General features: G+C 40.9%; 1 protein-coding gene and 1 pseudogene across 2 annotated transcripts in view; one reads left to right on the top strand and one right to left on the bottom strand.

Moving 5' to 3' along the window:
- LOC102825695 (atrial natriuretic peptide receptor 3-like) overlaps positions 1-22,096 on the top strand; it is a 123,955-nt gene that overhangs the window by 96,229 nt on the left and 5,630 nt on the right. For both annotated transcript variants that reach the window (XM_006873506.1, XM_006873507.1), the window contains exons 4-5: positions 7,125-7,260; positions 19,714-19,808. In XM_006873506.1, coding sequence (XP_006873568.1) covers positions 7,125-7,260; positions 19,714-19,808 — 231 coding nt within the window. The remainder of the gene's footprint in view (positions 1-7,124; positions 7,261-19,713; positions 19,809-22,096) is intronic.
- LOC102827472 lies at positions 3,799-4,230 on the bottom strand (annotated as a pseudogene).

Here is a 22,096-nt window from a genome sequence, read left to right on the forward strand (position 1 = left end):
AGATAGTTGTCTTCCAAATTTCTTGGCAGAGATGAGTGAGTGCCTCTTGTGCTGCCTCACTTTCTTGAAAGATTTCAATTTTTATTCCATCAATTCCTGGGTGCCTTGTTCTTTGCCAATTCCTGCAATTTACCTTGGACTTCCTCCTTCAGGATCATTGGCTCTTGATCATATGCTACCTCTTGAAATGGTTGAACATCAGCCATTTCCTTTTGGTACAGTCACTCTGTGTATTGCTTCCATCTTCTTTTGATGCTTTCTGCATCATTCAAAAATTTACCCAGAGAATCCTTTAATAACGAAAGTCAAGACTTGAAATTTTCCTTCAATTTCCCCAGCTTGAGAAATGCTGAGTGTGTTCTTCCTTTTTGGTTTTTGATTCCAGATCATTGCACATTTTGTTGTAATATTTATTTGACATTGTCTTCTCGAGCTGATCTTTGAGATTTTCTGTTCAGCTCTTGGACCTCCTCATATCTTCCATTTGCTTTAACATCTCTACACTGGAGAGCAAGTTTCAGTGTCTCTTCTGACATCCATTTTGACCTTTTCCTTCTTTCTTGTCTTATTAATGACTTTTTGCTTTCTTCCTATATGACGTTATTGATATCATCCCACAACTCTTCTGGTCTTCAGCCTTTAGTGTTTAATGTATCAAATCTGTTCTTCAGATGATCACTAAATTCAGGTGGGATATATTCAAGGTCATATTTTGGATCTCGTGGACTTATTTTCATTTTCTTTAGCTTCTGTTTGAATTTGCTTATGAGTAATTGATGGTCTGTTCCACAGTCTGTCTCTGGCCTTGTTTTCACTGGTGGTATGGAGTTTTCCATCGTCTTTTTCTGCAGAGGTAGTCAATTTGATTTCTATGTATCCTACCTGGTGAGGTCCATGTGTATAATCATCTCTTATGCTGTCTAAAGAAGGTATTTGAAATGAACAAATTATTATTTTGTAGAATTCTATAATGCAATCTCTGGCATCATTTCTTTTATTAAGGTCATATTTTCCAACTACTGATCCTTCCTCTTTGTTCTCAACCTTTGCATTCCAGTCACCAGTAATGATCAGTACATCTTGATTGTATGTTCAGTCAATTTCAGATTGAAGAAGTTGGTAGAATTCTTCTTACTGGCTTTAGTGGTTGGTGTGTAAATTTGAATAATATTGGTATTAACTGGTCTTCCCTGTAGGCACATGGATATTATCCTATCACAGACAGTGTTGCACCCCATGACTGATCTGGGTATGTTCTTTTTCACAATGAATACAACACTATTCCTCTTCAATATCTAATTCCTGGCATAGTAAACCATGTGGAGAAAAAATTGAAGTTGTCAAGGACTTCATTCTTCTCGGATCAACTATCAACACTCATGGAAGCAGCAGTCAAGAAATCAAACGACGTATTGCACTAGGCAAATCTGCTGCACAAGACTTTTTAAAAATGTTGAAGAGCAAAGAGGTCAGCTTGAGGACTACATTGCCCCTCTCCCAAGCGATGGTATTTTCAATAACCTCATATGCATCAAAAATTGGACAGTGAAGACTCCAGGAGAATTGATGCATTTGAGTTATGGTGTTGGAGGAAGATCTTGAAAGTGCCATGGGCTGCCAAAAGAACAAACAGGTCTGTGTTTGAAGAGGTGCAGACAGAATCCTCCTTGGAGTGCAGGATGGCCAAACTTTGTCTCTCATACTTTGGACATATCGTCAGGAGGGACCAGATGCTGGAGAAGGATATCATGTTTGGTAAGGTGGAGGGTCAGAGAAAAAGAGGAAGACCCCCAACAAAATGGATTGGAAAGGTGGCAGCATCAATGGGCTTGAGCATGGCAACAATTGTGAGATTGGCCTAGGACTGGGCAGTGTTTTGTTTCGTTGTGCATAGGGTCATTATGAGTCGGTACTGATTCGATGGCACCTAACAACAACAACAACAACTCATCAGCATGCATACTTTCTCAACCCAAGATTACTTTATGGCCTAAGTGGAGCTTTCATATTCCTAGGTAAAATTGAATTACTATAGCCAAATCAGCAAAAAATTATCCCTGATTAGTAGATGTTTTCCTATACCATGTTTATTTGCCTATGAAACTAATGACTGAGATTTAAACTTGGTGATCAAGAGTGAGTTAACAACTTCCAGTTGCTTTTAGAGTCTCAGGAACTCTTTTAGTAGTTTTATAGATTCTAGTTCATATCAGAATACTAGATTTAATACCTATCCATCTCCTTGTTGTTGCTGTTTAGTGCTGTGGAATTGGTTCCAACTCATAGCAACCCTGTACAGGGTTTCTGAGGCTGTTAATCTTTATGGGAGCAGACAGCCTCATCTTTCTCCTGTGGAACAGCTTGTCGTTTCGAACTGCTGACCTTGTGGTTCACAGCCTGATACATAACCACTATGCTATTCATCTCCTAGGAGGTATTAAAACACCATTTAACATGTGACGAAACTGAGGATTAGTGAGATTAAGTAATGTGTCAAGGCTAGTATTGGACTGTGCGCCCAGCATGCTAATTTAGAGCTCTCTTGAGAATCAGCACCTTATCTCTCTTCCACCTCTCCTAGAGATTTGCCAGAATTGACAAATTTCGATTGCACCCTTCACACTTGGGCAGAATTGAGGATATAGAACTGGGCAAGTAACAGACCTGCCTAGGGCACCAAAGTATGAATGAAGAGCTTGAATTTCTGTTAATGTAAATGGGTCAATAAGATATGTTTTGTTGTTGCTGTGGTTCCAACTCATAGAAACCCTATATAGAATTTTGAGGAATAGCTGGTAGGTTTGAACCACGTACCTTTCAGTTAGCAGTACAATGCTTATCCTACAGTGCCACACCAGGACTCAGATATTTTATACATGTATCTGTTTTCTGAGCACTGCTGCTAGAGAAATAAGCTAAGAATGAACCAACCTTAAGATTATAATTTTCTATCTCTAAACAATATGGCAACAAAAGCTAACAGTGAGTGCTGACTCTGTGCCAGACACGGTTCGAAGTCTTTTGTATCTATTAACTCATTTCAACCTAACAACAATCCTATTATTAGTTGCCATTGAGTTGACTCTGACTCTTAGTGGCCTTATGTATCACACAATGAAACGCTGCCTGGTGCCATCTCCATGTTTGTTGGTATATTTGAGTCCATGGTTATATCTCTTTTGTCAGTTCATCTCATTGAGGGCTTCCCTCATTTTCACTGACCTTCTAGTTTACTAACCATGATGTCCTTTACTAGTAATTTATCTTTTCTGATGATGCATGCACAGTAAGCAAGTTGAAATCTCACCACTCTCCATTGTATGGAACATTCTGGTTTTATTTTGTCTAAGATTGGTTTCCACCACTCATCTGTCAGTTTGTCGTACTGTGGTGAGTTTCATGTTGTTGTGATGCTGGAAGCTATGCCACTGGTATTTTAAGTACTACCAGAGTCATCCATGGTGGACAGGTTTCACCTGAGCTTCTAGACTAAGACAGACTAGGAAGGAGAGATGGACTACCACTGAATATTTAGTCACCGAAAACGTTATTATGAATACCAGTGGAATACTGTCAGCACCAAGCCTTGGTCTTTTTTTTTTTTTTTTTTTTTTTTTATGAGCACAAACACATTTATTTACTAATCAAAGGGATGATCCTAATTAAACCAACACTTTGAAACAATTGCATGTAAATGTCTGTGTGAGAAATAATTGAACACAATAATGAAAACAAAAAAACAAAGCAGTGTGGAGATTTGCTCATTGAACTGAGCTTGTTCATTTTCACAGCTAATTACTATTCAAAGTAAAGATGGAATTTGTATTCTACTTTTTCGTAGGTCCAAGTACAGGTGACATTGTTCATAACACATTCCACAATTAATTTCCCATTTTCCAGTTTTCGTGTTATCATGCTCTCCTTCCCATCCCACTCCTGTTGTTGAACCAAAGCACCATCTGTAAAGTTGCAGACAGTCTGAGTTTTTCTGCCATCAGCTGTAGTTTCTTCAAACTTTTCTCCCAGGTTACAAGAAAACTGTGTTGTTTTCAAAGTGCTTTCCGTTTTGATGGTGAGGGTTTTGCCATCAGTAGTGATGATACAATCAGGTTTGGCCATTGCACCCATTTTTCGCAGAGCCATGCCCACTCCTATTTCCTTCATGTATTCATCAAAGCCTTTGCTGTCTACCAGACACCATCTTCCTACCAGCTGCTGAATGGTAGCCATGGTGGGCGCGGACAGGCAGATGTGCTGACCGATCTGAGAGGGTCTGGCGGGAGAGCTTGGCGTGCTAAGCCTTGGTATTTTTAATAACTTCATATGCATGTGAAAGTTGGACAGTGAGTAAGGAAGACCGTCGACAAATTGATGAATTTGAGTTATGATGTTGTAGGAGAATATTGAAAGTACCATGTACTGCCAAAGACTAACAAATTTGTGTTGGAAGAAGTAAGTCAAAATGCTCTTTGGAAGCCAAGATGTCCAGTCTTCATCTCTCATCCTTCACACATATTATCAGGAGGTACCAGTCCCTGGAGAAGGATATCATGTTTGGTAAAGTGGAAGGTCAGGGAAAAAAGGAAGCCTCCATCTAGAAGGATTGGCACAGTGGCTGCAGTAATGGACTGAAATGGAAGTTGGTGCAGGACTGGGCAGTGTTCTGTTCTGTTGTGCATATGGTTGCCGTGAGTCAGTACTGACTCAGTGGCACCCAACAACAACAATAAGTTTCATGATACAAGAAGGACCCATTGTCCATAGCCGTGGGATAAGACCAGATTGAAGTAGATGCGGAATCACATTCATTCCCATAGATCTTTGCATTTGAACCAGATGGTACTGAAGTTCAGATGCGGCTCTCTTCCTGCAGGACTTCTTTCTAGGGATGGGCAAAGGGATGCCTGAATGGAAAGTCTCACAGCATCATCTGTGGGATACTTCATTGATTCTGCTGCAGTGACATTCTATCATTGACACTTTCTCCTGGAATAAGAAGGCTTGAAAGTTTTGGTACTTTTTTAATCCAGAGTTTGATTGTAAGTGTTTCAGGATGGCTCACTGCATGTTCAGTGACTGTTATATTGGGCTAGAATGGGCTATTAGAACTTGCCAAAGGGTGCTTACAATCTAGCTAACAGGCAAACTGAGCCCTGGTGTGGCCCTGTAGGATAAGCACTGGACTGTTAACCACTCTAACTGCAAGATCATCAGTTCAAACTCCCAGTTGTTGTTGTTGTTAAGTGCCGTTGAGTTGATTCCGACCCATAGCGACCCTGTATAGGGTTTCCAAGGAGCAGCTGGTGGGCTTGAACCACCAACCTTGCAGTTCGAATGACTTTGCAGTCTGACACATTAGCCCACAGCACCACACCATCTCTTGGAAACTCCATACAGGGTCATGATGAGTCTAATGGAGTTGATGGCACACAATAACAGCAAGAGGCAAACTAAAGTCAGCTAAAGTAATCAGATGCCTGCAGAAGAGAGTCCATGTTCCTTAGTCTACAGGTTCTCAGTGATTTGGCTGTCCATTCCTCTTCAGCCACACCTCAAGGCATGCCCCTTTCTGACCTTCCCAGCCTCCAGCCTAGCCTAACCATTTACAGGTCCCACCCTCACTACTCCACCCACAGTGCTTCCCTCAGCCTCCCACTCTGGGAAATACCTCTTCATTTGTTCAAGATTCAGTTCAACTTTTGCCACCCCATTAAGCTTCTCCTGACTTCCTTTCCCCAGCCCATAACTCTGACTACGTCTCTTTTTTTGTATTCATACTGTTTCTTGAACAGACATCTAATAGAGTACCAATGAGACTTGTTGAGGTTGTTAAAGTGTCGATGAGTAGGTTCCAACTCATAGCAAGCCGCTATAGGGTTCCCAAGGTTTTAAATCTTTGTGGGAGCAGAACGCCTCATCTTTTTTCTCATAATTGCTGGTGGGATCGAACTGTGGACCTTGTGGTTCTCAGTCCAGTGCTTATGGTATGTAGCCACCGCGCTCCCTAATGATACTTTAGAGTTCACAAAATAGTAATGATATGCATGATAATTTGTATTTTTGGATACTTGATATGTGACAGACACTATTATACTAGACATTTTACATTGCTTATGTGTGGCACTGCAGGATAATGCACTGGACTTTAGGGTAAATTTGAAGCTCAAGGTTGCCGGTTCAAACCTACCAGTTGTTCCTTGGAAACTCTAGTCAGGGTTTCTATGAGTCGGAACCAACTCAGTGGCACTTAACAACAAAAACATATACAGATGAAGAAAAACAAAGTTTAAAGCAAAATAATCGAGTTCCCCAAGTTCCAGTCAACCAGTTGCTATATGGAAACCCCTTGTGTGCCAGAGTACAACTCTGCTCCATAGGGTTTTCAATGGCTCCTTTAAAAAAGCAGATTTCCAGACCTTTCTTTCAAGGTGTCTCTGGGTGGACTCAAGCCTCCAGCCTTTCGGTGAACAGCTGAGTACATTGTTTGCATCACTCAGGGTCTCCCCCTCAAGTACACAAGGCCAGACCTTTTAAGTTTTTTGAGGGCAAGGACTGTCTTGGAGCTTGGCAAGGATGTGGGGACAGGGAGTGGCTGCATGCATTAGAACTACTCAAACAAAAGGAAATAGAGAAGTTAATACTAATAAAACAAGGGTTTTCTCCACTTTGTATCCTAAGTACCAGTCCTTCAAGGTACCTAGCAGGAGTCCTGGTGTTCAAAAACATTTGACTGTGAAAGAATGGATTCCTACTGTCCTTTTAGTCAAGCTCCCCTTTCAGAACCTGGCTGTAGTAGGTAGAAAAGACCTCAAGGGGGGAGGTTGTCTTGAGGTGGGGAATCTTTCTGAGGAAACTGTGGGCAAAGGCTGATGCACCTCTAATAGTTTATCTAGTCAATAGGTAATGTTTTCTTGATTTCTGCATTGTTTGTTGTTCAAATTTCCAAAGGTCACTAAGCCTGTGCCTGGGAAAACCATGCAATTATTTGTGATAACAGCCTTTTCACCCACATTACATAGATCCTGAGTCTGATGTGGTAATCAGGTTGACTGCTCCCTTTATTCTTGAGTGTTATTCCATGATTCCTGGTATTTGGTCTCACTCTACTGGGATTCCTTTTACAGGTGAACATGTTTGTTGAAGGATTCCATGATGCCATCCTCCTCTATGTCTTGGCTTTACACGAAGTGCTCAGAGCTGGCTACAGCAAGAAGGATGGAGGAAAAATAATCCAGCAGACATGGAATAGAACTTTTGAAGGTGAGAATTCTGTCTATAAGGCAACTGAACTCTGCTTCTAATTGAGTTGCTTCTTCCCAAGTTCTGAATTTTCTGTTACCACTTGAGGGAACTTGTTGAAGTCATGATAATAATTCAAGATCGACATACTTTACAGGATTATTGTGAAAATTAAATGAGATAGTGCATGCAAACTTTGAAAAAGTATCACTAAAATAGAAAATGCCTTGTTGAGTTAACAACTGATTATTTTAACAACTTTGTGCTGCTTGATATCCAATTTGTGGCAAGTCTAATTCATAAAAGAATAGCCAATTTGTGAAGAGTTCTGTGACAAGCTTTAAAACAAGTAGTAATCCCAGATTTACCTTATTATGTTCAGACTGTGCTGATTTTTGTCAAACTCAGAAAATGTTACCTGTCATGGTTAAAATTGGATAATTAGAGGACTCTGCTTGTTATTTTCTTTAAAAATGGTATATATTAATTGTTTTTTGTATACTTTTTCAGAAAAGTATAAGAACAAAAGAAATAGCTAATAATGTCAACACTCAGACAACCTCTGTTGACATTTAAAAATGCCCAGGAATGAGATTATTCTTGGTTAGAAAACTTAAACAGTACAAAAATATACAAAATGTAATGTGAAAGTTTTCTTTCCAAACCTATCTCCTTCTCCCCAACATGATCATCATTAACAGCTTCCTATGGTTTTGTCCGGAACACTTAATTGTGCTCATGAGGAATCTGTACCTGGACCAAGAAGCAGTTGTTCGAACAGAACATGGGAACACTGAATGGTTTAAAATTAAGAAAGATGTGCGACAAAGTTGTATTCTTTCACCATACTTATTCAACCTGGAGCTCCCGTAGCATAGTGGTTATGAATCGGGCTGCGAACCTTAAGGTCAGCAGTTTGAAACTACCAGCCGCTCCATGGGAGAAAAATGAGGTTTTCTGTTCCCGTAAAGATTTACAGCCTCAGAAACCCTGTACAGGGTTGTTATGGATCGGAACTGACTCGACAGCGCTTAACAACAACAACATTCAACCTGTATGCTGAGCAAATAATCCGAGAAGCTGGGTTCTATGAAGAAAAATGTGGCATCAGGAAGACTCATTAGCAACCTGTGATATGCAGATGATACAACCTTGCTTGCTGAAAGTGAAGAGGACTTAAAACATTTACTGATGAAGATCAAAAAGCACAGCCTTCGGTATGGATTACATCTCAATGTCAAAACAAAAATCCTCACCACTGGACCAACAACATTCTTATTAACGGGAAAAAGATTGAAGTTGTCAACGACTTCATTCTTCTTGCATCAACCATCAACACTCACGGAAGCAGCAGTCAAGAAATCAAATGACATATTGCATTGGGCAAATCTGTTGCACAGAACCTTTTTAAAGTTTTGAAGAGCAAAGATGTCAGCTTGAGGATTAAGGTGTTCCTGACCCAAGCCATGGCATTGTCAGTAACCTCATATGCATGCCAAAGCTGGACAGTGTATAAGGAAGACTGTAGAAGAGCTGATGCTTTTGAGTTATGGTGTTGGAGGGGAATATTGAAAGTGCCATGGACTGCCAAAAGAACCAATAGAGCCATTTTGGAAAAAGTGCAGCCAGAGTGCTCCTTAGAGGCCAAACTTCGTCTCTCATACTTCGGACATATTGTCAGGAGGGACCAGTTGCTGGAGAAGGATATCATGTTTGGTAAGGTGGAGGGTCAGAGAAAAAGAGGAAGACCCCCGACAAGATGGATTGGCTAAGTGGCAGCATTGATGGACTCAAGCGTGGCAACAGTAGTGAGGTTGGCCCAGGATCAGGCAGTGTTTCATTCTGCTGTGCGTAAGGTTGCTATGAGTTGGTGCCGACTTGATGGCACCTAACAACAACAACAATGGTTTTGTCTAAAAATAATATGACTTCTGCCATCACCCGTTCATTTGTATATCTTATCAAAAAAAATTACACAAAAGGGATTGTCCTGGATTTAATTTTCAAGATACGTGTCAGCTTGTCTGGGCCATGATTCTCAGTGATTTGGAGTTTTGTAATGATGCAATCTGTCAGTTATGTAATTATGTAATCACCCCATGATGTTATATCATGTGATCAGCCAATCAGTTGTAAGAGGATTAGGATGGCATGCAACACTCTTACTCAGGTCACAGCCCTGATCCATGTAAGGAGAGTTTCCCTGAGGTGTGGACTTCATCACCTTTTAGCTTACAAGAGATAAATGGTGAGAGAAGGAACAAAAAGTGAGAAATGTACTACTACCAAGAAAGATGAGCTGGAATATGATTAAAACTTCTTAGCTATTACCAAACACCTTGACAACTGGGTTTGGGAAGTCAGGACCATAGTCTCATGGGACACCATGGCAAATTTGCATAACTACAAAGTCTATGAAGACAATGTTCTACATACTACTTTTGTGAGTATCTACTGGGATCTTAAAAAACTCATGAATAGATATCTAAGGTGTAACTATTGGTTTCTCCATGTGTGGAAGTAAAAAAAGTGATGAAAACTGAAGATGATTGAAATCAGTTTGTTCAATGGACTAATGGATCACATAAATATCAGTCTCCATGACTCTGAGACCAGAAGAACTAGATGGTGCCCGACTACCACTAACAACTGCACTGAAAAAGATCATATAGAAGGTTTTGGATAGAATGGGATAAAATGTGGAACAAAACTCAAAATTATTAAAAAGATTGGACTTGATGGTCAGAAAGAGACCAGAGGAACCTGAGACTATGGCCCTAAGCTACCTTTCACCTCTGGAGTGGAACAAACCCTTGTGGCCCAATTTTCAGCCAAGTGTTAGGTATGGTTGGATGGGTGGGGCAGGGGAGGGACAATAACAGTAGTAAGATATACTCACCATGGAATGGTGAGTATTCAAGATAATAAAGGCAACACTTACCTAAGGAAAAAGTTGAGAAGGATTGGAAAGAAGGGTGAAATGGAAATAAGAACCACAGGAAGAAAATGAGATAACTTGTTAAATGGGTGGTGGAAGGGTATTGCAATCATTGAGATGAAACAAAGCATATGATTTGTTAAATGTAAAACTGACTATCTGCTCTGTAAACCTTGACTCAATTCATTATAAAGAGTTAAAAAAAAAGAAAAGAAAAGAAATAATAGCTGGAAGTGGACATGTCCTTTGGACTTAGAGTCTCTGTTTTGAGAATCTCTTAGATCCACAGGAAGATTGATATGAAGACACATGAGCTGTCCAAGGAACATAAGGTTGAAAGAGTACAGAACTTCCCACTAGAGTCAACAGAGAGAGACGATTTTCTCCTAGAGTAAGGACCTTAATTCAGATGTCTAGCTTCCTAAACTATGAGGGAATACATTTTGCCATGGAAGAAAGATGAAGACATTCTGCTTCCATAAAGCCTTATAGCCTTGGAAACGCTCTGGGGCAGTTCTACTCAGCCCTACAAGCTTGTGATGAGTTGGAATCAACTTGACAACAACAGGTTTGTTTGTTTGTTTTTGGTTTTAGGAGACAAAAAGGCAGTGGTGGTTCAGCAATAGAATTCTCTCCTTCCATGGAGGAGATCTGAGTTGAATTTCCCAGCCAATAGACCTCATGTACAGCCACTTCTCATACCCAAATGGAATTATAACCACAGGCATAGAGGTTAGAATCTACCATGTGTTTTGAGGGGACACCGTCCAGTCTATAACCAACAGGGAAATAGATGGTGACAAGAGTGATTGAGTGGGATTGCTGTGGGCAGAGAAGTCCTCTAATAAATGACAGTTGAGTAGAGATCTGAGGGAAGTGAGGGGCAAGTACTGTAGTTACTTTGTTGTTGTTAAGTGCCATTGAGTTGATTCTGACTCATAGCTACCCTGTCTAGGGTTTGCAAGGAGCGGCTGGTGGGTTTGAACCACTGACCTTCCAGTTAGCAGTCCAGTGCTTATCCTACAGTGCCACACCAGGCTTCCATAAAGAACAGAGATGGGGCACCTAGATATGAACTGGGGACCTAGGATTTAAGATGTTAAGTGCTGTTGAGTTGGTTCCGAACCATAACAACCCACTATAGGGTTTCTGAGAAGCAGCTTTGGTTGCTGTTGCTGTTGTTAGGTACCATTGAGTTGGATCAGACACATAGCGACCCTATGCACAATAGAACAAAACACTGCCCAGTCCTGCACCAACCTCACAATTGTTGCTATCTTTCAATCCATCTTGTTGGGGGTCTTCTTCTTTTATTCCAACCATCCACTTTACCAAGCATGATATCCTTCTCTAGGGACTGGTCCCTCCCGAAAATATGATATCCTTCTCTAGAGTCTGGTCCCTCCTGATAATATAAGAGATGGAATCTGGCCATCCTGGCTTCCAAGGAGCATTCTGGCTATACTTCTTCCAACACAAATTGGTTTGTTCTTTTGGCAGTCCATGGTACCTTCAATACTCTCCAACACCATAACTTAACTACATCAATTTTTCCATGGTCTTCCTTATTCACTGTCCAACTTTCATATTCATATGAGGTCACTGAAAATACAATGACTTGGGTCAGGCACACCTTAGTCCTCAAACTGACATCTTTGCTCTTGAACACTTTAAAGAGGTTTTGAGCAGCACATTTGACTAATGCAATACGTTTATTTGATTTCTTGATTGCTGCTTCCCTGAGTGTTGATGATTGATTTGAGCAAAATGAAGTCTTTGACAACTTCAATCTTTTCTCCATTTATATGAATGTTGTTTATTGTTCCAGTGGTGAAGATTTTTGTTTCTTTATATTGATGTGCAACCCATACAGAAAGCTGTGGTCTTTCATCTTCATCGCTAAGTATTTCAAGTTCTCTTTGGTTTCAGCAAGCAAGGTTGTATCATCTGCATATTGCAGGTTGTTAATGAGTCTTCCTCCAATCCTGATGCCATATTTTTCTTCACATAATCCAGCTTCTTGTATTATTTGCTCAGCACACAAGTTGAGTAAGTATGGTGAAAGAATACAACCCTGGCATACAACTTCTTAATTTTAAACCATTCAATGTTCCCATGTTTTGTTAGAACAACTGCCTCTTCATCTATATATAGGTTTCTCATGAACACAAGTGTTCCAGAATACTCATGCCCCTCAATGTTGTGCATAGCTTATAATGATCCACACAATTTAATCAATAAAGCACAGGTAAATATCTTCCTGGTATTCTCTGCTTTTAGTCAAGATCCATCTGACATCACCACTGATATTCCTCATTTCATGTCCTCTTCTGTATCTGGCTTAACACTCTGGAAGTTTTCTGTCAATGTATGGTTGCAGCCATTTTAAAATTATCTTTAGCAAAATTTTACTTTCATGCAATACTAATAATATTGTCCCATGATTTTCACATTCTACTGGGTCACCTTTCTTTTGAATCGGCATAAATGTTAATCTCTTGCAGTCAATTAGCCAGATAGTTGTGTCCCAAATTTCTTGGCACAGATGAGTAAGTCCCTCTAGTGCTGCATGAGTTTGTTGAAATATTTCACTTTGTATTTCATGATTTTCCAGTGTCTTGTTCTTTGTCATTGCCTTCAATGCACCTTGGACTTCTCTTCTTCCTTCAGTATAATTGGTACTTGATGATATGCTACCTCTGGAAATGGTTGAATATTGACTATTTTTTTTTTGTACAGTGACTCTGTGTATTCCTTCCATCATCTTTTTAAAACATGTTTTATTGTGAATTATGTGATCATTTACATGGGAGAACACTAGCTTCACATTCATCCTGTCATATATTGTTTCATTGCCATGGTTACAATCCCCTCCATGCATCATCAACCAACCAAAGGGTAAACCCCACAAGCCTGCCCTTCGGTTGTCAGCACACAGCCCTTCTCCCTTTCTGGGTCTAGAGTCCCCAGCTGCTCCATCTCTCCACATTATCATCTCTGCCTCCATCTCTGGCATGACTGTTTTTCTGGGTAGGGTCCTGCACTCCACTCTTCTCCCTTGATGGTCCCAGGGACCTCCGCTTCTGGGCTGCAAAGTCAGTAACTCCCCTCCTTTTGCTGCACAACATCTACCTTTACATTTCCAACCCTTACAGTCAGCCCTGATAGCAATTATTTACTATTGTACCACAAGAGTCCTATCCCCATCTCCTTTCATCAGCCCTGCCCAGACAGATTGGATACTGCTCAGTGGAGATGCCACCTTCCTCCACACCCTCAAGATCTAGGCTCTCTCTTGAAAGCTTGTAAGCCTTTCACTTCTTGTCTTTGTAGTGCCCCATTTTGGGTAGCCAATGTCCAAGTTGCCCATCCCTGTCTACCCTGTGTATGGAGAGGTGGGAATGTTCCTCGCTAAAGAGATTTGTTCCCTCTTTTGAGCTGCTACATCTATAGGTGTAGGTCAAGTTCATCCAACTGTATCAGATTACTCTTTTTTTTCCTGTTCTTTCTTCTTCTAGTTGAGTTCTGATCATGTAGCCATTGAAACTAAGTCAAGTGGGTATTATCTGCAAGTGTGGGTGTTTTTGTGCATATGCCCTCACTTCTTATCAGCTGGATGCTTCACTCTCCACTCTAGTCCTCTGTGGCTATGTCACTGATTCTGGGCCTAGGAGTTTTCAGATATTGCATACTGCAGGCCAACCAGGTCTCCACCTGGGTTCACAGGAGTCTATTGAACATAGTAGGACTTAGCTCGCAGCTTTATTGCTGTTTTTCCCTCACTTCTCCTTGTCAGTGACCAGCATGGTCACCAGTCAGAGTGCATGTCTGCTCGTGTATTCCCCTTGGCTTCCATTGTCTCTCGATGCTTTCTTCATCATTTAATATTTTGTCCATAAAATCCTTCAATATTTCAAGTCGGGGCTTGAATTTTTTCTTCAGATCTTTCAGCTTGAGAAGAATACATTCAGCTGAATGTATTCTTCACTTTTGGTCTTCTAACTTCAGGCCTTTGCACATTTAAAAAAAAAAAATCATATTTGTCTTTGTCATCTTGAGCTGCCCATTGAAAATTTCTATTCAACTCATGTACCTCCTCCTATCTTCCATTTGCTTTAGCATCTGTCTGCTGGAGACCAAGTTTCAGAGTCTCTTCTGAAATCTATTTTTGTTTTTTTCTTTCAAGAAGGAGAGGCAGAAGGCAGACTACTTCCAAATATTTAGTTAATGAAAAAAACACTATTAATACCAGAATACTGAATACTGGAATGTGATTAAAAGCACAAGAATATTGTCACATATAGTGCCAGAAGATGAACCCATCAGGTTGAAAGGCACTCAGAATATGACTGGGGAACATGACTGATGATGAGAATGGAGTAAAGATTTCAGGACCTGCCTTTGGTGATAGGGCAAATGAAGAGGGACAGCTGTAAACATTCATTAATAATGGGAACATGGAATGTATGAAGTGTAAATCTATGAATATTGGAAAATTTCAAAAATGAAATAGAACACATAAACATCAATATCCTAGGAATTACTGAGCTGAAATGGATTGGTATTGAGCATTTTGAATCAGATAACCACATGATTTATTTATTTACTCCAGAAATGACAAATTGAAGAGGAATGGTGTCACATTAATCATCAAAAAGAACATATCACAATCTGTCTTGAAGTACACATTATCCATACTCTTAGAAGAAAGACCAGTTAATACCACTGTTGTTCCAATGTACACACCAACCACTAAAGCCAGTGAGGATGAAATTGACTTTGCAGTCCTGTGCTTATCCTACAGCACCACACCAGAGCATTAAGAGGGGGCAGCAAATACAAAGACCCTGAGTGTATTTAGTGGGTGAATACTGAGCATTCCTGGGAGAGCAAGGAGGCCTGTGTGGCTAAAGTAAAGTGTGTGAGGGTTACTGTGGCAGGAAGCGTTAAAGATGTAGGACCTGTGGGTCTTGGAAGCTTTGGTGAAGAATCTGGATTTTAGTAAGTAAGACGGAAAGCCATTAGATGGCTTTGACTTGAAGATTGTTCGTTATGGTTGCTATGGCATTTCTATCATTTAAGAACCACTGACATAAAGAACAAATCGCGGTACCAGTGTTTCAAAAATCTGCATCCTAGCAATAACACCGTTTGGCAAATTGATGATTGACAAGAGTCCTATGAGTTCTTCCTTTAAGCTTTTAAATACTTTTTGAGATATGTCTCTGTTTGTAATTTAGCTATTGAAAATTGAGCATGATTGGAATAAGTATTGCAAGTCTAAATTTTGGACAAATACTGTCCCCCACTCCTGATTTTGACTCCTAGCCATTTCATTGTCCTAGTCAGTCCTCATATATTAGAACAGTAGGAAGGGCTCAAACTTTCTAGCATTGTGTGGGTGATAATTGATTGATTTCATTTCTCCCTGGTGGTTTTAGTGGGTGTCATATCTTATTAAAATTCAGGGTGACATCTTTTAATATTTATAGTTGTTGTTGTTTTTAAGTCCCGTCGAGTCATTTGTGAGCCATAGTGACCCTGTATAGGGTTTCTGAGGAGTGACTGGTGAGTTTGAACGGCTGACCTTGTCCAGAGCATTAAACAACAGTGCCACACCAGGATTCTTTTAATTTAGGACATGGGTAATTAAGTTTCAAGGATTAGATTGCTTTACCTCTGACTGATTCAACTGTGGAGCTGGGATCAGAGAGCATAATTCAGGGGCATATTAGGACAGGGTCAAATTTCCCAGAAATAGTACACAATACTCAGAAATTGGCTTGTGTGGATACAACCTTGGTCGGCCACAGCCCATTCTTAGCTATTACTCACTACCTGGTGTGGTCATTTGTTCTTGGTCTTCTGACAAAACAGGAGCCAGAGTTGGGGGTGCTGAAGGGCACCACCAAGGGAGGCTGTTAAGGGCAGGGCAGGTGCCAGGGGTGGCTAGTATGCAGGACTTGGGCTAAGTTTTCCCTGAGGTCATCTTGACACGTCTACTTTAGGGCCAGGTCTATATAGGCTACCTGAAAACAGTCCTGAAACAATCAACTGTATAATCCCATCTACAGTTAGAGTTTCATTTGTTCAAATGTACAGATCATTGAAGCCAAAGTCAGTTTTGGGATGGAATTGTCTGGAAAGTCAAATTTATTTGCTAAATAATATCCCTTCTGAGGGTGGGCTCAGAGGAACTCTAAAGCATCTGTATAACGAAAAACTCCAATTTTCCCCAAATTAATAACAAGTAACCTGCAAGTGACTACTCAGTTGTCAGGGAAAAAATACTCAGGATGTTATTTGACAAATATGGATTTATTGCCATTGACCAGCAATCGAGACTGTCAATAAATGGTCTGGGAGGAAGGAGCATTCTCTGTCTATGTGAGAGGTCAGGGTGATGAAGTAAAATAGATTGTGGCTCAAACCTTGAGCTCCACTATTTGTTGTTAAGAGTTGGTTCCAACTTATAACGACACTGAATAGGGTTTTTGAGGCTGTAAATCCAGTAGAGTGGCTAGTCGGCATGAACTGCCAACCCTGTGGTTCGCAGCCCATAGCTTATCCTACAGAACCAGTGTACTCCACTATGTTGTTGATAAGTGCTATCAAGTCAGTTCTGACTCATAGTGACCCTGTGTAGAGTTTCTGAGGAGCGTCTGGTAAGCTTGAACCACCAGCCTTGCAGTTCAAACCGACCTTGCAGTCCAGTGCAATAACCCACCGTCTAAATGAGGGTGGCACCCCTCATTACTAAGTTCTGAGAATAATTTATACAGGAAAATTCTGCTCTTGGCCTGATTATCTCACTTCATGTACGTACCCACAGGCGCGGTCTCACTTTGTTAATCAGGCACCCCCAAGGGTTCTCACCCCACTTCTTGGGAAAACTGTAATAACTTAAAGGTGTAATGAGGTCTTGGATTACTAGGGCTATCTTCCCTTATAAAGTACTCTGCAAGACACGTAACAGGAAAGACATCTCTGGGCAGAATGGCAAATGGTCATTTGGAGATAAAATATGTTTTAAAGATCAAAATATTTATCACCTTAAAGTTTGGCAGGGTGTCAAGGACACATACATTTGAGGTATGTGTCTCTTTGTAACCAGTCTGTATTAAGAAACAAACAACAAAAAAAAATCAAATTCAATGGGAGTTCCATTCTGTTTCTGGCAAAGTAGAGCAAAGTCTGGAAAAATCAGTGGGCCCTCAAACCACAACCCAAAGGACAGTAAACCCAAATACCTGACCTCTCCAAACCACACTAGAGGATGGAACTTTCCCTTGGGATCCTTTTTCCCAGACATCCATTTTACTAGAGGAGTCAGTACTTCCTGAGAGAACCAAATCAATAGAAACACCAATTAAGAGTTACACTGAGCTTTACCACAGTTTATAAGGACAGAGAGCGAATAGCTATAGTCAGAGTGCGGCTGATGGGCACGTGCTCTCATTTAGTGCCTGAAGGCTATGATATTGTTATTGTTGTTAAGGGCCGCTTAGTTGGTTCCGACTCACAGCTACCCTGTATAGGGTTTACGAGGATGATCTTGAACCACCGACCTTGCAGTTCAAATGGCTTTGCAGTGTGGCACATTAACCCACTGATATAGACATATTTAATATCTGTTAATGGACTCCTGGTGTGGCACTGTAGGATAAGCATTGGAACACAAGGTCGGTTTGAACTACAAACGAATCAGCTACTCCTCAGAAACCCTATAAAGGGTGGCTATGCGTCAGAACAGACTCCACAACACTTAACAACAATGACAACAGCAATAACAATGATGCATATTTATTTTTATTGATTAAGTGTTCTAAACCCCCACTGGTAGCAGAAGTCAGTTCACATTCTTTGACATTCAGGACCAGCTGTGCTCCACCGTGCTCCAGCCTTGCATCTGTCTCAGTCTTCCAACCCACACACCTAGGCTCATCTCCCCAGAAACCTCCCATTTTCTCTGACCCCTTTCAGTCTACAGTTGATAGTTGTTGCTGAGTTCGCTCCGACTCATGGCAATCGTATATATAACAGAACACAGTGCTGCCCATTCCTGCAGCATCTTTGTGATGGATGATATCTTTGAGTCCCCTGTTGTGGCTGTGGTGTTAACCCATCTCACTAAGGGTTTCCCTAGTTTTCTTGGACCCTCTACTTTACCAAACATGATGTCTTTTATGAAAGATTGTGCTTTCCTGATGACATGTCCAAAGGAGTCGGTGAGTCTAAGTCTTGTCATCCTCGCTTCTAAGGAACATGCTGAGTGTATTTCTTCTAAGACTGATTTGTTCATTCTTTTGGAGTTTATAGTGTGCCTGATTCTTCACCAATACTTACAATACTCAAAATCCCTGATTAGCTGCCTGTCCAAATCAAAGACTTTCTCCAAAGTCCCTATAAAATACCCATTCTTTTGTTGAGTCCTCCCTGAGTCTCCAACAGGATGTAATAGTTTAGTGCTGTGGGCATGGTCAAGTGCCCTGGACCAGATTTCAAGCAGAACAATAGTAATAATACAATAGAAAAAAAGCAACTAATATCTCTTAAACATGTGTTGAAAGTGTTTTGCAGGTTTTAGTTAATTTAATCTTTTCAACATGATCTTAGTAAAACCCAAAACAAAACCACTTGCCACTGTGTTGATTTGGACTCATGGTGATCTCATGTGTTTCTGAATAGATCTGCACTCCACAGGGTATTCAATGACTCGGCTTTTGTAGGAGAATAGTGGACACCTTGATAGGGAGGTTCTATTATGCCTATTTTACAGTCATGAAGACTGAAGCTCAGAGGGTCATGTACCTTGCTCCAGGATACAGAGTTCCTAAATATGAAAGCTGGGATTCAAATGTGAGTAGTAGGATTTCAGTCTGAACATGCCACATCCCTAGCCAAACTGTCCTCTTGAGCAGAGAATGTATGTGATTCATATTTGCCTTAGCTGCAGCACCAAATTCCACACTTAGAAATGACCCAGAAAACACCTGCATAAAGAATGAATGACAAAAACAATAGGGATAAAGAGAAATAGCTCTTCTCTAACTACTGGCAACCATGATCCATGGAACCAAACCCTTCCCTTATTTGAGCATTAAAAGACCCCGTACTTTAGCTATTTCCTGAATCCTGCATTGGTTTGTTCTTTCATCATATTTGTCCTATGATAATGTGAACCCGTGATGAGTCTATGAAAACACTATCACTTCTCATTCTTTACATTTTTTAAAATTTAATACAAAGCTCTAGGATAAGCATGCTGCTTTCAGAATTTGCCTTAATTTAAAAAAAAAAAAATCATATTCCCCAAAGAAGGTCACTTATTTCTTTTTTAAATGGAGAAATGCTAAGAATTTAGGAATGCAGACACAGATGAAATTACAATGTCTTCCAAATGCCAACAAAAATGCTCAGTCTGATGAGATTTCCTGTGGTATAAGTTTGTTTAAAAAATCCCGTCAATTCATTTTCTTGTTTTTGTTGGCAGAGAGAGGTAACTAACTTCTAGTTCTTTATGTATCGTCCTCTAGGTATTGCTGGGCAGGTGTCCATAGATGCCAACGGAGACCGCTATGGGGATTTCTCTGTGATCGCAATGACAGATACAGAGGCGGGCACCCAAGAGGTGAGCCCCGAAACTTCTGCACCAGTTGTTCTTCCTGCTTGCTGAGATCCCAAGGAATGAATGTATTTTTCCTGGCATTAAAGTGGCTGTCCCAAAGTAGACTCCAAATAAAAATAAGTTGAAAACACTGGAGGTTTTACACAGGGAGAGCTCATTTGGGGTTGAAGTTACCAGGGAAGATTTCAGGAAACAGTTCCACTTGTATGTTAAGTGGGGGAATCCCACCTTTCAAGTGGCCAAGAATCATACTTCAGTTCTAAGAGGAAAGAGAAACTTCTCTGGGTGAAAGACGTGAAGGGAAATTATATTCTCCTCTTTAAAATTGGGATCGTTTTTGGTGTGGATTTGCGTGTGGGGAAAAAATTAGATGTGCTGATAATTCAAAAATATGGCACAGCTTCAGGAGAATATCATGAGAGAAAAGAGTGCCTGGGACACAAAGATGGGGTACAGACTTTTGTGGGAGGTGCTGGGCCACAAGGATCTCACACTCATGAGGTTCTTCCCCCTTTGTACAGTCTGTGTCTCATCACATTCCAATTTCCCTCTGCAATCATCATCATCATAGTCCCAACACAGGAGAAAGACGAGGCTTTTTACTCCCATAAAGATTTATAGCTTTGGAAACTAGACAGGGTCGCTATGAGTCTGAATTGACTTGAAAGCACACGACAACAGCGGCAACAACAACAACATAGATTTGAGTTGAACACTTAGGAGTGAATGTGTATCGAACTCTTGGTGTATGCTCTGTACACGCCAACTACTATTATGTCTTGGTGATGATCTGGAATTCTCTTTACCGTGACATGGCCTGTGGGTTGGGGACCTCCTTCAGAAGAAAGAGTTGAGGAGATGTCACTGGTCATTCTCACAAATGAAAGACAAATCCTGAGAACATGGGTAGGAAGATTGTTCTAGGTTAGGGCCCAGGGAACAGATAAAACAAACAAGCTAATAGCGAGTTGACTCTGACTCAGCAACTCATTGTCTGTCAAAGTCGAACTGTGCTCCCTAGAGTTTTCGTTGGCAGTTTTTTGGAACTAAATTTGCCTGGCCTTTCTTCAGTGCTGCATTTAGGTAGACTGTAACTTCCAACTTTTATGGCTAGCAGCTGAGCGTGATACCCATTTGTACCATACAGGGACTACAGCTTGCTGATAGAACAGTCGTTTTCACCAGAAACTGAGGGATGAACCTTGAACAAAATCATGAAAGAGCTGAAAGAGGTCAGCCTGGCAGTGGCGGTGTAAATAGAGTAAAACTTCCAAGAAGACTGTGTGTAACCCTGGAAGTCAGGGTGCAGAGGATAAAAGAGGACGTTCTTAAAAGATAGTCTCTAATGTGTAGAAGAATTGATGCCTTTGAGTTATGGAATTGGAGGAGAATATAGAAAGTGCCATGGGCTGCCTAAAGAACCAATAGATCTGTTTTGGAAGAAATGTAGCCAGAGTGCTCCTTGGAGGCCAAGATGGCCAAACTTCATCTCTCATACTTGAGACATATTGTCAGGAGGGACCAGTCACTGGAGAAGGATATCATGTTTGGTAAGGTGGAGGGTCAGAGAAAAGGGGAAGACCCTCAACAAGATGGATTAGCCAAGTGGCAGCATTGATGGAATCAAGCATGGCAACAATAGTGAGGTTGGCCCAGGATCAGACAGTGTTTCGTTCTGCTGTGTATAAGGTCACTAGGGGTTGGTACCGACTCGATGGCACCTAACAAAAACAATTTGGTATTGGGAGTCCTGGTGTGGAGCTGTAGGATCAGCACTGTACTAACTGCAACGTTAGCAGTTCAAACCCACCAACAGCTTCTCAGAAACCCTATACAGGGTCCTAATGAGTCGGAACCAACTCAAAGGCACTTAACAACAACAACAACAGTGCAGTGTTGTGGATAAGACCTTGGGCTGCTAACCACAAGGCTGGTGTTTCAAACCCATCAGTCACTCCATGGGAGAAAGATGAGATTATCTACTCCTATAAAAATTTACGGTGCCAGAAACCTTATATGTGGTTTGTTAACAACTATGTTGCCATTGTCATTAAGTGCTACCTAGAGTTACATCTGGTGGGTTTGAGCCATAGACCTGTGGTTAGAAGTCCAGTGCTTATCTTGCAGCGCCACATTAGGACTCCTTAAGGTCACTATGAGCAGTGGGTTGGTTTGCTTTGACTTTAATGCTTTACTTAAAGAGCGTTGGTGGTACAGTGATGAAGGGCTCAGCTGCTAACTGAAACTCTAGGGAAGAAAGGACAGAATCCAACGAGCAAAGAAAACAGCAA

Source organism: Chrysochloris asiatica, unplaced genomic scaffold (assembly GCF_000296735.1).
Source record: "Chrysochloris asiatica unplaced genomic scaffold, ChrAsi1.0 scaffold00243, whole genome shotgun sequence".
In the NCBI taxonomy this organism is placed as follows: domain Eukaryota; kingdom Metazoa; phylum Chordata; class Mammalia; order Afrosoricida; family Chrysochloridae; genus Chrysochloris; species Chrysochloris asiatica.